The sequence below is a fragment of the Solanum stenotomum genome, chromosome 6 (assembly GCF_019186545.1).
Source record: "Solanum stenotomum isolate F172 chromosome 6, ASM1918654v1, whole genome shotgun sequence".
NCBI classification, from domain to species: Eukaryota; Viridiplantae; Streptophyta; class Magnoliopsida; order Solanales; family Solanaceae; genus Solanum; species Solanum stenotomum.
This window is the reverse complement of record NC_064287.1, coordinates 4,530,431-4,546,689: the sequence shown is the minus strand read 5'-3', so window position 1 is coordinate 4,546,689 and position 16,259 is coordinate 4,530,431. Positions and strand designations below refer to the sequence as shown.

Genomic DNA, 16,259 nt, shown 5'->3' with positions numbered 1-16,259 from the left:
AAATTATGTTTGGTCATTAAAGTTTCAAAAAATTGAAACTCAATTTCAAGTTTAATTTTGAAATTTGAAAAACATCAAAAGTTTATTTCCACTTTCACTCCAAATCACTCATGAAAATTTAAAGACAACTCAAATTTCTATTCATGGTTAAATACAACTCCAATTTTTAAATATCATTTTTTTGTATTTTGAAAGCGAATTTTTTTTTTGCTTCAAATATGCCAATTTTCATGGTTGGGCGGGCCTTATATTTTTAGAATTTTGAGATAGTTACCAATATATACCATTCGGTCATCTAAATCATCAAAAATGACTAAAGTATACACTACATATACACTCGATTGTGTATGGGTGTGTATATATAGTATATGCATATGGATGTTATATGTACAACTATGTATAGATATGTAAATTATATATATATATATATATAGATATGCGTATTATATGTATATGTATGTATAGTATATGTACTGTCACGCTCCTACACTATCTCCTAGACGCGACATGGTGCTTAGAACCACGAGTGATCCCAAGCTAACCTCATGGCATAACATGACACTAAGGGGTCGTTTGGTTGGGAACAAGTTATCCCAGTATTAACTATCCTGGGATAACTTATGCCACCATGTATATATGATAACTTATCCCATCACTATGATATAAATGATGGGATAAGTTACCCCAAACATGACAACCAGACAAGATACAAAAAATTATCTCATCACTATTTTCTTATCCCATCACTATTTATTTTTATCTCTCACACCAATCGACCCCTAAGATTAACAAAACAACAGTAAACTGAAATACATTTGCGGAAGCTAAAATTGAAATATCTAGATAGAATTCATAATATTGAAATAGAAAATGTTTTGAAGACAACATAACATGATAGAATCTAACTGACTGTCTAAAAGACTCTACTAACATGAGTTGCTAAGACAAAACCCTGGCTAGGGGTAAAAACCAAACCGACCGATAAACCGAACGAAAAAGTGTTATTGGTTTATTATATTGTTATTGGGTTAACAATTATTTAATGATTTTATAAAAAAATATTGGGTTATCGGTTTGATATTGATTTTTTAATATTGGGTTAATCGATAACCAATTGAGAATATACTAATTTACTATTTTAGTTGTTAGTCATGCATAATATCAAACAAACAATATTAGTATAATCACTATATTAGACTATAACTATAAGGACCCTACACAATTAACAATACTTAGTTAACCTGCTCTCTGCATTTACCCTTTAGATTTTAGTATTACTTTAGTCTTTAGGTTCACAACATCAAAAACTTGAAGAACTAAGAACGATGACGTCTAGGGTTTGCAAAGACGACAACAAGGGTTATGCAATGACTAGGGTTGTGAATTATGAGTATTTGCTATACTTTTACTACACTAAGAAGAATTTTTGCACTCAATGAGTAATTATATTTCTCTCTTTTTTATTTTGCATTAAATTGTTGGACATGTCATATATTTATTTTGAAAGCATTTTCTTATTAGTTAAACCGAAAACCGAATCGTTAAAGACCAAAACCGATAAACCGAAAATCAATATCAAATATCTATTGATTTCGTTATCGGTTTAGCGTATTTTAAAATCGAAAACCAATAAACAAAGATACGGATTATCCTCGATGAGATGAGGACTCACTGATGTTGCTGCTAGATGAGCAGAGATAACACTAACCACTCACCTGATGATAAGCGCCATCATCTATATTATCAAACAATAAATGCATAAAGTATGTGGTTAGGACTTTAAATATACTGAGTATGAGAAAATGCATAATAAACATGATATTTGAACATATTAAATCTATGAAACACACTGATGCAATGATCAAGCAAAATAACATGAAACTCAAATATACTGATCTGAAATTACATATATACAAAGTCATGTAATATCTGAAAATCTGAGTGTGTGGGATACTAAAACCGACATAAACTCATGTGAGCTAATACATGGAGTTTAGTGTACTTCCCCCACACTGAAAAGCGAGTGTACATACTTGCCAAGGTAAGAACCCAATTGCTAAGTTAAGGTGAATTCACTAACTAAAGTTTATAAAGACTAATCCTATGGTGACACGTAGTTCTGAAACTTAGAAATTGCTACTAAAGGTCCACAGGCGCTAAACGAAAACGTTCATTTTAAAAGTCCACTTGGTGCTAAGTATACTCCCAAGAAAACATGCATAAATCTGAAAACAATAATAATTATTTGTACTACTGAATCATACGGGATAACTAATAAAATATTGAGTAGTTCATAAATCATGATAACTGAACATAATCGGAAAGCATCTAAATCCTAATATATATGTATATATACTTAGAGATACTTTATTCGAAAGCATCATAATTCATAAAAATATGATAATCTAAGGCATACATATGAAAATAACATAATTTCTAATCATGAAAATACTTGCTTGCTATGAATTTATGAAAATATCATTGAAAACATTGAATTATAATCAAAATCATGCAATTGAAGACTAATCATGAAGGAGAAATTGAATTTTAATAAGAACTCATGAAAATCATCTTAACCTTAGTTTTGGGGAAATCCTAACTTGAATAAATTTAGGTTTCTTTGGGACTAAATGGTGGAAGAGAGACCTATTGATGAAATTTCTACATACCTGAAATGAAAACCCTAACTTTACTTCTTCAATGGAGACTTGAAGCTTGGAATCCTAGCTTACTTGAGGGTGAAGATTTGAGAGAGAAGAAATTAAATTTTGGGTGAGTTATGAGAGAATGAAGGATTTGGACTGATGGGAATCCTTTAATCCCACTTAGAATAGGTCAAAACGACGTAGTGTGAGAATTAAAAGAATGAGAAAAGACCAAAATGACTCTCATTAAAAACTGTCGGAAGGACTTTACGAGGGTATCTACGGACCACAGTTCATTTTACTAACGATAGTGTAACATCTCGCAATTTGAAATAGTTAGGAAGAAGCTAAGAACTTGAAATAATCGTTTTTGGAAAGAGTGACAAATCTGGAAAAATTGTTAAGTTAGGAAAAAGTGAGTTTTGGTCAACTTCAAACGGCCATAACTCCTAGCTCAGGATGAGTTAGGTGTACTTCCAGATATTGTTGGAAAGCTCTTGGAAGGATCTTTCTAACACCGCCAATTTTGCGCGATTTTGAGTTCGTATGAGTAAGTTATCACCTTCGGAAGTTGGACTGTTGGATTAAGGAAAGTCCAAATCCGGATTTGTGAAGGGTAAACTAGTCTTTTCCTTACATAATTTGCCTATTTTGTTTTTAGGACTTTATTTGGGGGTAAATAAAGACTTTATTCAGTTTATAAAAAATAGAATTTACGCTAGGGCTTGGAGAGGAGAAGAAAGAAGAGAAAAGGGGAGAGAAATCAAGAAAATCGCTAAGAACGTTCAAGCTTTGCGAGTGGAATTCGTCGGGGGTGATCCCTACAAGGTATGTGAGATCTTTTCGTGTTGGGGTAGTTCACCCACACACCGACTTGTTTCAATTCAACGATTTGGAGTTGTTTGAATTTTAAGAAAGTGAAGTTCTTAAAGAACGTTGTTGAATTCTTGTTGGTTGATTGTTGAATGCCTAGTGTGGATTTGTTTCGTGTTTCCGGGTTGTTTTCCGAGTTAAATCTATTGGGTATTGAGGGTACTAATGATCCTAAGTGTTTGGGGAAAGAACCATGGAAGTTGGGAGGGTTTAGAGATGAAAAACGAAGGAGAAAAGTCGGAGTTTACTAAGCAAGGGGTTGGGGCGCCGCGCCTCTCAGAGCGCCCCACTTCAGAGTCTGAAGTTTGGGCTCTGGGGTGACGCGCCAGCCAGAGCGCCACAACTTCAGCTCTGAAGTTTGTGCTCTGGCGCCTCACACCTCTCAGAGCGCCATGGACGCCAGTTCACCCCATTCTTCCCCCATCTTTTCGTACTAGTTTAAGTGATGTACCTATGTTTCCTAGTTGATTCTAACACTCTAAGGTACATCTAAACATCATGAAATCATCCATAAACATGAGATCATGAACCTTGAATCCATAATCCAATTCAAGGAAAGTTAAGATCAAAGTCAAAGAAGTTAAGAGTCAAGTCTAGAAGTTAAGAAGCAAGTCAAAGCAAAGTTTCTTAAAGTTTTCAAGAGTCTTTAACAATGTTTTAAATCCATTTTAAGACTCAAGTTTTCAAGTTAAGCAAAGAGTAAAGAGTTGAGTTCATTTCTCAAAAAGCTATTAGGGAACTAAGTATTCCCAAAGAAGTTTATAAATGTTTTCACATTTGAGCAAGAAAAGGGAACATCGATTCCAAGAGAGATTTTAAGCTAAGTTTGAGTAATTATCTCAAATAAAGAAAGAAGTTGTTTTAAAGCATATGAGCTAAGTACATTTTTTGGGAGTAGTATTGAGCACCGATATGGGAATGCGAGTTCATATTAACTCAAGTCTCCATAAATCATGTAGCCATCATGGGTATTAGTGGGTCATACTTTTTAGATAATCACATAAGTTAAGCTAGTGGATCCACTAAGTTAAGTAGTTCTATATGACGGCAAAGTATAGGACAGTCTGGCAGCGTGATGGTAAAAACGTTGTATCACTACTTAGGCTCATAGTGGTGGTTGTCGGTTAAAGAAAATCCCATAGTAGTAATTGCATGGTTCCTCAAGGGATTCTGCTTAGTATGAATGAGGGTATGAGACTTCATTTATGCATTGCACAAATAGACTTTGAGAGAGAGAGCATAATATGCCTTTTATGATATTATGATTTTGAGTTGACATCATGTTTTAAACAGTTTTCAGTTTTCTTTATATTGCACTTGTTTTAAACTGCTTTATAATGAAATGAGTTCAGTTAAGTTTATTCATGAATTCAGAAGAGCCAAGGTAAGTGTTTCTTTCAAAATCTTTTCAAGCCTATGTTATGTTTAGCATTCCAACTCGTATACTCGCGCATTCAATGTACTGATGCCAGTTGGCCTGCATCGTATTATAATGCAGACACATGTAACCATGATCAATATCCAGCGCCTCGTTGATCAGGTTCAGCACTCCGATTCAGTTGGTGAGCCTCCTTGCATTTTGGAGGACTCTTTTATCGTTTGCTTTCTAGTTTTCAGTTGTTAGGATGATCAAGGGTCCTGTCCCGACATCCAACTTGTTTTAGAGGCTTCATAGACAGATAATATTAGTTCTTTAGTCTTATTCATTTCAGTTGTATACGTTTAAGACTTGAGATGCCATTTTTGGCTAAGTTATTATCTTTTAAGTTATTGCATGAGTTATATCTCTTGTGTTTAAGTCTTCCGCTGAGTGAGTAAGCCAGGCCAAGGGTCTGCTTGGGGCCAGCGATGGTCTCCGAGTGCCAGTCCCGCCCAGAGTGTAGACTCGAGGCATGACAGTAGGTCCTTGCTCATAGAACTCAAAGGAAATGTATGAGTTTTTAGACGTTTGAACCACGAATTAAAACCATGACATGTAGTCCATTGTATGATACATATTGTCATCTGTAGGAAACAATATATTGAAATACATATTCCCTAAAGTCTGATCTATGTGACCCTTTCTACAAACCGTAGATCCAATTACATCCCATGTTTCCCTTATATCTTGTTCAAGTCAAAATTTCATGTTTTTGAAGTTATCCTACGAGGTATATCTACGACTCGTGAAACCAAACACGACTTGTGAAACCCAATCGTAATCACCGAACCAATTATCCTATTTCTGAAGTATCATCTACGAATGGTCCCTACGAGTCATACTTACTTTTACGAATCTTAAAATCTGTAGATTTCAGATTTTTCTGCATTCTCCAAACTTGATATACACTGAGAGACTTCTAAGGTGTTACAATGTTTCCCCCTTGAGAACATTCGTCTTCGAATATGGTCAAACTAGACTGAAAAAAGTAAAGAAAGATCTCCAACCTAATACTGAAACCTAAACACTGAAATTGAAGGAGAGACCGACTATGAACAAAAATATGAAGTTTAAACTGATTTCGTGAACATGTATGCATACTGAGATGTGAAAATACAGAATAACATGAATATGAAAGTGTATTGAGGAGGAATTGTTACCTCACGCTAAAACTGAATTGGAAGGAAAGAGATGGAGGGGGGGGGGGGGATACTTAGACATCATAGCAACTTCGGCTTCCCAATAAGCACCCTTAACTAACTGATTCCTCCAAAGGACTTTTACTGAAGTGACTTTCTTATTCCTCAACTTATGAACTTGACGGTCAAGAATTTCAAATGGGACCTCTTTGTAAGAGAGACTTTCCTTCACACCGACACTCTCTAAAGGCACAACTAAAGTTAACAAGGACATATGAAACACTGGATGCACTAATGCTAAGTCTAAAGGCAAATCCAACTCATAAGCCACATTGTCAAAACACCTCAAAATCTGATAAGAACCTACATAGTAGGGATTAAGCTTCCCTTTCTTACCAAACTTCATCAACCCTTTCATGGGTGAAGTTTCCAGATAAACCCAATCACTACAACAAATTCAAGCACTCTCCTCCCTATTTCGACATAAAATTTCTATCTACTCTATGCCGTTCTCAATCTATCCCTAATAAGTCGAACATTCTCCATAACCTCATGAACTAAATCAAACCTTATCAAGCCACTTCACTAAGTTTAAACCAATCAATAACAGACCTACACTTCCTACGGTAGAGTGCCTCAAATGAAGAGACTAAAACTTCGAATAGAGAAAATGATTTTTTAAAGAAGAACACAACGAAAAAATTACTAGAAAAAAACACTTATATTTACTTAAGGATTATGGGTCTTGTGGTACTAATAAGTACACAACGAAAAAATTACTAGTAAAAAACACCTATATTTACTTAAGGATTATGGGTCTTGTGGTGCTAATTTTTTTTAGTGAATGAAAGATAGACTCGTTTCATAGGTAGCAAAGATAGAATAAGGTGTTTTTCTTTGACCCAAAAAATACAAAATGGCCATTTTATGCAAGATAATCAAAACATGGTTATTCTATGCCAAATTTTCAGTATAAATTTTAGGAATCACATAGTTTTAATATGAAATTACAATCTATCCCTATTTAGTTTGTAATTACATTAATCCCTGAAAAAGTAAAACAAACCGAATACATAATATATAGTTCGGATACATTTAAAACTAGCTCGGATACATTATAAAATAAACCGGATACATAATATGTAGCTCGAATACATTAAAAACTATCTCAAATACATAATATGTAGCTCGGATACATTAAAAACTAGCTCGGATACATTATAAAATAATTTAGAATTAGGAGAGAAATAAGGAATTTTAGAGGATTTTGGAAATAGAAGGGAATATTGAAAATAAGAGAGACATAAAACGCATATTTTAGTAATTTTTCCAAATTTTCAATTTTATTAAAGCCCAACAGGGTTCTAATACTACAAGGCCCAAGATAAAGATCCAAAGCTAGAAAAAATTGCTTAAACCCCTGTTGTATGAAAGAGTGACAGACCGACGGAGACCGGAGTGAAACAACAATGGCGGATGTTCAGAGAAGAGGAAGACCATTACCTCCTCCTCCACCCAGAGGTCCACTTGGTCCACCTCCTCAAAGGATTGCTCCACGCCCCGTACCAGTTGATCGCGAAAAGGTCCTACTTTTTTTTTCTTTCTTTCTTGCTTGAATCCTCTGTTTCTGACTTAGGTTACACTGGTTTGGTTAGGGATTTAGGTTGTTTTTGGAGTGAAGTAGCTTGTGCTGGTGCTTTTTGAGTTTCGAAGCTATTCTTATGTTGCGGACTCTCGCTAGGGTTTTGGTTAGAAAAGATCTTATCTTATGGTGTATTGCTATTCAACAACAACAACTCTGAGAGGAAAATTATATTGCTTATACATAGTTAAAATTATGTGTTAGTCGGCTTTTGTGCACCTCGACTAATTCCACGTACCTGTTACCTCACAACAGCAACATGTTCCACCAAGGCTAGAACAATGAGAGGAATCACCTAGTGTTTTTTAATCTCCGCTCAGATTTGAACATGAGACTTCATAACTCTCAACCACTTCATTGGCCACTAGGCCACACCTTTAAGTATTAAAATTATGTGCATGTATATATAGTAGTTGTTGAATTTCCTTTTGACTTCTTCGTGTGTTTATGAGCCTCTAGTGAAAATCTGACCTCTGCCACTGTTGGGCTGACCATATCATTTTGCTCTATTTGGATTCTTTTTGTTTCAATACTAATTTGACTAGTCTTACTCTGGTTGGTGTATTAGTATTCACGGAATGAAATTTGATTTGGTAAATGGAAGTTTAACATTAGCCCCCAAAAACAAATGTAAGTTTGAGAATTTAGAAGTTAAAGGAGAATGCATCACTATGTAAATTGAAGAAAAATAAAATGCACTGGTGATATACTACTTTCTTCCATGTCTATTCTGATTTTACCATAGGACTATATCAAGGATATGTACATGCATAAACTTTTTGCCAATGTACCCAAAAGAAGACCTTTAGCCTGCCATAAAAGAAGCTGTAAATTGTGAGGAGACAGTGTCCATCATTTGGTACAGTACCGATCACCGAATGGGCTGTTATGGTTAATTCATGTCATGTACCTTGATAAATAGAATTTTGTCTGGTTTGCTTTTACATTTATTTCAAAAGAATGGAAGCTTGGTTGCCCTTCCTCCTTCTCAGCCTGGGCAGACTAAAAAGGTAAAAGGCATGCAGGCACTTGTGCTGTTTGTTGTACTCACCAAGTTGAAGAAAATGGAGTTGTAACTGATACTAGAAATATATGAACTGAGACCTGGCATCACTTTGTATTATCTTGGGACCATACATGCTGAGTAATCTAATGATTGTTTTATTTTTGTGTGTGTTCTCTTTATCAGCAAGTCGGCATGTATTTTTCTATTAACATGTACAAATATTTTGCATTTTTTGTTTGTACTTGCTATGCTAATGTATCTTCATAGAACATAAATCGAGTATTCTTTGCATACGGGAAATTACTTACAAAACCTTTTTTTTGTTATTTTTTGGGGATTCCATCGAAAACCAGACTTGTCCTCTGTTGCTTCGTGTTTTCACTAAGGTATGTTCTCCAATCGAGCTCCTTTTTTTGGTTTTTCTGCTTTGATAGAAGGTAAATTTTTATAATGGAATAACCATGAGCAAGACAAAGACCTTTCGAAGGTGTTCTATTGGACATAACCCTTAGGGGTCGTTTAGTAGCTGGTTAGAGTTATGCATGTATTAGTAGTGTAGGGATTAGTTATGAGTGAATCTATGTAATATTTTATGCATGTATTAGTTATGCAGGGATAAGTTATACATGTATTAGTTATTCCACCTTCTGTCCTGCATAAAATACTGCATAAAATAATACGATTCCCTCATAACTTAAACATGTATTTCTTATGCGGGTTTCTAAATTGTTAATCAAACATTGTATTAATTTTTACATGAATTAACTTATTTCCTATCTACCTACCAAACATTGTATAAGTTATATGAAAATTAGTACATGGATAACTTTTTTCTTATCCAGCTACTAAATGACCCCTTAAGTTTTACCAGCTTTGGAGTTTCTGAAAGTAAATGAAGTTATCTGTAAGATTTTGCGTTTCATATCGTGTTCGCCTTCTAAATGTATATGATTTGCGTATGCTTCACTAGTTGATTTTCCCCAAAAAGTGGCCATGCAAGCATATTTTTTGTTTCACCACTTCTAAGACAAGTATGAAACAAAAAGCTGAATCACTTTTTGGTTAATTAATGATATACTCAGTGGGTGATGAATCACTTTCTGGTTAATTATTGATATACTCAGTGGGTGCTGAATCGCTTTCTGGTTAATTGATGATATACTCAGTGGGTGCTTCACCTTGGAACTTACAGGTTGGAGGCCATCACAATGTCAATGAATTTGCTGTGAGAGGCAAGGAACCCAAAGATGAGGTCCAAATCTATACATGGATGGATGCTACTCTGCGCGAACTAACTGATCTGGTATGAAGAAAGTAACACAGTATATCTTTTAACTGATCTCTTCAATTTAGTTGTTGCTCCCTCCTCTTTGTATATTCTCATGCTCACTATCTGCCAGCATGCATAAAGCAATTCAGGATGTTAGGATATTGTTGCAATTTTCTTGCAATGTGCCTTCTATCCTTGCCTTGTATGACTAATTGTCTGGGAGATGAGCTGTTTTTATCTTTTGAGTGCTGAGTCTTCTTCCATATACATAGCTTGTATTTGAGTTGTTCAGTTCATATATAGTACCTCATTGAAACTAGGTGCAGCATACTATGAATTTCTGACCTCTGTGAGCTGGTATATTGATAATGTTCGGCATGAAAGTAAAGAGTGTAAGGTGTCCTGAACCAATTGATGTTATCAGCTATTGCTTAGACAGTTGCAGGTTATGTCAAAACTGTCTCTCTTATGGTTTTATGTGAGCCAAATACTTATCAGAAATGAAAACTCCTTATTTGGAAGGAAATTAACTTCAGATGTTTTGAAGGAAGTAGTTCTATTCAGAAAATCAATTTGANGTTGTTGTCTCCTTCCTCTTTGTCTGTGAGCTGGTATATTGATAATGTTCGGCATGAAAGTAAGAGTGTAAGTTGTCCTGAACCAATTGATGTTATCAGCTATTGCTTAGACAGTTGCAGGTTATGTCAAAACTGTCTCTCTTATGGTTTTATGTGAGCCAAATACTTATCAGAAATGAAAACTCCTTATTTGGAAGGAAATTAACTTCAGATGTTTTGAAGGAAGTAGTTCTATTCAGAAAATCAATTTGAACTGAATTCTTACTTTTCATTTTTGGTGTTAAGAAAACATCTAGAAGATTTGGATTCCCTGTTAGAAATTATTGAATCCTTGAAAGAAGAATAAGGCTGTATACTTCTGCTTGCTTTAAACATGTAAATATGGCTTTTTTTTTTAAAAAAATGGTCATGTAAATATGGCTTCCAGCACAACCTTTCTACCGAAGATTTGTAATATTGTTATCTTTCTTTTGAAAAAACCTTATTTGGTCTGCCTGGATGCCAAGCAAAAAGTTGCAGTGTAAGTAATCATATCCATCTGCAATTCTGTGGCACAATTGGTTCTGGGACCATGCCAGTACAGCTGTACTGTGGCTGTATATTTCCATGGCAAACATTTACATTCCTTCTGGTTTATCTATTTCCTGTGACTGTATCAGGTTAAAGAGGTAGCTCCAGAAGCAAGACGAAGAGATGCAGTTTTGTCCTTTGCTTTTGTCTATCCGGATAAAAGGGGGCGCTTTGTCGTTAGAGAGGTCTATCTCACTTCACTTCTCTATATGCTTGTTTGTACATGAACTTGGTGTTTGCATTTGATAGTGTCCTTGTATCCATCAATGCCCTTTATCTTCTTATCTGTTTGCCTTCCATCCTCTTTTCTAGGATATTATGTTTATTGGCTAGATTAGTCTTTTGTGATTGTTGAACTACCATCAGACGCAAAATTATTAATTTGTCAACTTTCATCTAATGTGCACACATATCTGTATGGATGATATTCAAGGAAAACAAAAATGTCTTTGGTGCATTGAAATTGCTACCCATGTGACTAGAGGATTGAGGGTAAAGGAAAATATAACACACCATCTAAACCGGACTTCTTGTAGATTAATAGTTCTATTTTGGAAGACACCCAAAATATAGTTCCAGAAAGATGATGAAACTACAAAGTTGAAACTGAGCTCTGACTCTGGTCTAACTGCTGACGAGCAAACATGAGATAATTCGCTTTTGTCTTCATTGTTCTGCCTTGGTGATGAACCAAAATACTCAAGTAGGGATTGATCAAAAGTTATTTTTAAACTATGTCCAGGGAATTCATGCTCCTACAGTCTATCAATGCATGTGTCGTAGTTTTATGGTTAAATTTCAATTCCCAATAGTAGCAAAATAAAAGGAAATTAGGAAGTTCCGAGATTTTGGAAAAAGTGACAGTTAATTGTAGTATTTACATCCTCATTCTAGGCTGGCAATGTTTCATCAAATTTTACTGTTCAGATGTTTTTGTGTGAGAAATCCAGGATTGCATTTCCATTTGTAATGCAATGGTATATGTTCGTGATGTTCTCAAGCAAACAGTGATCTTATAGTGTTTATTCTCTGTGACATGAAGGTGGGGACTACATTTTCTTACCCCAATATGAGGCGACCAGATAATGGCAGCAAAACATTGAGTGAACTTAAATTTCAGGTAACACTCTGTTCATATGAGATCATTGACCTCATTGTTTTTCTCGGAATTTGGTATTGACTTGTTTCTTGCCACTTCAGATAGGAGATTACTTGGATGTGGCTATCATGTTCCAGTGAGTGTTATGGCACCTGTATTGGAATTGGAATTACGCAGACTTGTACTACTTTGTGTTTCTTCTTAATTCTACATATCTGTATTTTTCTTGATAAGCTGACCTAATGTTCATTTTTGCTGTAAATCTGAGATTATGTCTAGAGTTATCTATGACTAGATCTGTTATATTACGTTAGTATGTCATGGGATTTAACTGCATTCTTCGCTAAATCCATCGTTATGAATTGTCAACACTTTTAATGATACTTTGTGATTTCCTTTAGTGAATTCTATGTCCCAATGTGGAACTGTGATTTTGGGTCTTCCCTTTGGCAAATTCTTATGTTGATATTTGTAATGCCCATGGACTAACCAGTTAGTTTCTGAACGCTAGAATAGTGTTTCCTCATCATGATCGATGTTTGATAGAGTGTATAAGTAATGCTTGTATTAGTTATGTTAAAGATTATTTCTTATGCATTGTATTAAAAATAATGCATTGCATAGCTTCTAAAAAAGATGTTCGTTTACAAAAGTACCTTCCACTCCTTAAAATTTTTATGAAACAATAATATTTACCCAACAAAGAGCGAACTTTAAAAAGTACAGTTAGAAGAGCAGTTAACCAGTTGTATGAACTACTAGGAATTGCTCCCTTATTTTTTGTGTAACATTTGTACCTTAAACCACATATTGACATGAAGGATGACACAAAAACACACACACACATATATGGCAGCAAATCATAGGATTGCACAGCCATTTGCATTCTCATCGCTTAACGCATTGTAATAGGTGTGGTGTATTGGTGATGATGATGGTGGTGGTGCTTGATAATGATAAAAATCGTATGGCAAAGGAGGGGCCGATGCAGTAGTACTACCACTTGACCACGATGGTGGTGTTAGTGCTAGTGGAGGTTGAGAGCCTGAGGGTGCAAGTGGAGGTTGAGAGTCTGAGGGGTGTGCCTTACCCCAGCAATTATTTTTACTAGAATTACCACCATGGCAACAACATCCATGAATATTATGACTATGACTTATAGCATCATGATGACAACCACAACAGGATGAAGAAGCCGCGCAAAATCCACCACCACCATCACCATCACCATCACCTTGTGAATGATCAAATGGATGACTAGGCTTGTTCAAATTGTTGGTAGTCCTAATTTCCAAGACTTTATCACTAGGGTCATTTCTTGATTCACCTTGGATAGTTAACCTGATAGTTGTTATCACCTCCATAGTTTGCAATCCTGGAATTCGAGACAATTGCTCTAGTTGACGAGTTATAATGTCTGAATCGTTCAACGAATTAATCACTTTTGATTGTGTGATAGTCTGAACGTTTATCGGTTGTCCTTGTTCCCATATAAGTTCAGCTTTTCTACCAAGTTTTTCTAACATGGTTAGAATTGTTGTAGGATCAACTGTTCCTGAAATGACTAAATTTCCAAGTTTTTCATCAATTTGTACTGATTGGACACCTTGTATTTTCAACAACATGTTTCTCAATTTCTTCTCACAAATTTTGCAGTGTATTTTTAGTTTTAGAGCAAAGGTGTTGGGAGAAACCAATGAATATGACATTTTTTGAATTGCTAAGTTTAATTTGGCTATGATTGTGATTTTATTTTGTTCAAGTTGCTTAATTTTGAAATTACTTTATAGACAGCATAGGAAACGGAATATTTATTTGACTAATTCTATTATTTGATATGATGATTATATAAAGTAATAACGTGTTGGGTAAGTTAATTATGCAATTTCACTGAAACTTTCAGACTAATGTGACGTTATTCATCATACGTAATATGTATTGCCACATTACGATTGGGGGGTGGGGGGTTACTAATCTATTTGAATATTTTTTTTGTCAATATTAAAACAACAATTGTGTTTGGTCAAGATTTGGAAGTAGCTTTTGCTACAACTCAAAAAACACTTAGGACTCGGTTGGTAGTTGATTAGAGTAATGCAAGTATGAGTAATGTAGCGATTAGTTATGGATATGATTGAATCTATGTACTCCCTTCGTTCCTTTTTAGTTACCATAGTTTTCTTTTTTAGAGTCAAACGATAAAAACTTTGACCAACATTTTACAATATATTTTTTCATCATATTAATATATGCAGAAAATTGCAATTTATAGTATTTTTCGTATAGTTTTTGAATATATAATTTTTTTAGTTTAAAATATTGAATTATTGTAATCTAATTTAGCTTTGAAAATTAGTCAAATTGATTTTTGAAAAAGCACAACATGACAACTACTCCCTCCGTCCCGCTACTTGTCAAATATTTCATAATTTGATTTGTTTTTACTTGTTATTAGGAATTTATTTTTCCTATTATTTCCTCAATTGTTAACATTGAGTTAATGTCTTTGAAATATGTAGTGATTAAATATATTTTGGACCCTATCAATTAATAGTGGTAAAATGGTAGACTCTTTATACCAATTATTATTTTCTTAATAGGTGTACCAAGTCAAAATTTGACAGATAAAAAAGGGACGGAGGCAATAAAATGGAATGGAAGGAGATTAATTATTCATTTACATGGTTATACCTATAATAATTATTCCACCTTCTATTTTGCATAAAATAATTCATAGATTTCTTCATAACTTATACATATATTAAGTAAGCGGGTTTCTAAATTGTAAATCGGACATCATCATATTCATAATTTTATATATGAATAATTTACCTCATAATCAACTACTAAATATAATTGTAACACCCCGTATTCAAAATAGACAAAAATGCAGATTTTGAGAAGTTGCAGGTGCAACTTACGGTCACCATCCACGGACTGTAGGTCAGACCATGGCCCGTGCTGGTGGACCGTGGTTCACCACTACAACCCCTCCCCAGCCAGCTCAGAAAATTGGCTAAGTCCCGACTCACGGATAGACCCACGGTCCGTAGATCAGACCACGGTTCGTGGTCTGTGTCCGTGGATCGAGACCTCCTTTACCCAGCCTCTGACACGAACTACGGTTGACCAGCACGGACCGTCATTCGATCCACGGTCCGTAGGTCTGACCGTAGATCGAAGGTTAGCAGCCAGTTAGCTGAAAATTCTGATGGGTCAACTTCAGATGGTCATAACTTTTAGCACAAAATGAATTATGTGTCCCATGACCTATGGTTAGATAGATAATTGAATTATCTTTCCAACGCCACTGAGTTTGCTAAATTCTGACCTCCGAGTAAAAAGTTATGCTCGTTTTAGTGAAGGCCTGTCGAGCAGGCTTGACTTACGGACGCAATCTACGGACCGAAGATTGACCTACGGCCCGTAGGTCTAATCCGTAGGTCACTCCGACAGCAGTTAATTCAGAGGTCCTTTGGTCTTTTCCTATTTCGTTTAACCCCTAAGATATGTTGTTTAGACCCTAAATCATGAGGTTTTAATTAGTTTAAGCCTAGAAACATAACTAGAACTTACCTAGGTCAAATTCATTAATCAAAACTTAGAAAATTAGAAGCAAGAAGGGAGAAAAATGTCAAGAACCCTAGTTCAAGAACGCAGTGAGGTTTCTTCAGTTCCAGCCCCCAAATCGAAAGATTTCTCCGTGGAATTCGTCACCAGGTATGTGGGATTTCACTAGTGGGTTCCTTTCGCCCATTAGGTCCCTAGAATTCAGTCAGATTCTTGATTCCATGATTATGAACAGACCTAGGGTTTCTAGAATTACAGCAGATCATCATGAACTAGTTATTTAAATGTTCCAAATCAGATTATCATGTTATTGCACAGTTTATCGCATGAATTTCAAAACCCTAGCTATGTATTTCTTTAGTTCTTGAATTACACATGCTAGGTCAGATATTTCAGTATTCAGTTTTACATGCCTCAGTTTATGAATACATCATTATCAGATTAATT

The 16,259-nt window shown here is 35.0% G+C and overlaps 1 protein-coding gene across 2 annotated transcripts; it reads left to right on the top strand.

The window, feature by feature from the left end:
* The first annotated feature begins 7,469 nt into the window (after nucleotides 1-7,469).
* LOC125869338 (histone deacetylase complex subunit SAP18-like) lies at nucleotides 7,470-12,584 on the top strand. 2 transcript variants are annotated; one of them, XM_049549910.1, is made up of 6 exons: nucleotides 7,470-7,660; nucleotides 9,079-9,111; nucleotides 9,918-10,028; nucleotides 11,233-11,328; nucleotides 12,186-12,263; nucleotides 12,344-12,584. In XM_049549910.1, the coding sequence occupies exons 1-6, from the start codon at nucleotides 7,547-7,549 to the stop codon at nucleotides 12,380-12,382; spliced, it is 471 nt and encodes a 156-aa protein (XP_049405867.1). In that variant the 5' UTR covers nucleotides 7,470-7,546; the 3' UTR covers nucleotides 12,383-12,584. The 2 variants fall into 2 exon arrangements, with proteins under 2 accessions (XP_049405867.1, XP_049405868.1); XM_049549911.1 differs by lacking the exon at nucleotides 9,079-9,111.
* The last annotated feature ends 3,675 nt before the right edge of the window (nucleotides 12,585-16,259 follow it).

Excerpts from the sequence above, each read along its gene's own strand:
- LOC125869338 (XM_049549910.1), top strand. The coding sequence starts at position 7,547 with ATGGCGGATGTTCAGAGAAGAGGAAGACCATTACCTCCTCCTCCACCC. Across the intron at positions 10,029-11,232 it reads TGCGCGAACTAACTGATCTG|GTTAAAGAGGTAGCTCCAGA; the intron begins GTATGAAGAAAG and ends TGACTGTATCAG. Across the intron at positions 12,264-12,343 it reads TGAGTGAACTTAAATTTCAG|ATAGGAGATTACTTGGATGT; the intron begins GTAACACTCTGT and ends TTGCCACTTCAG.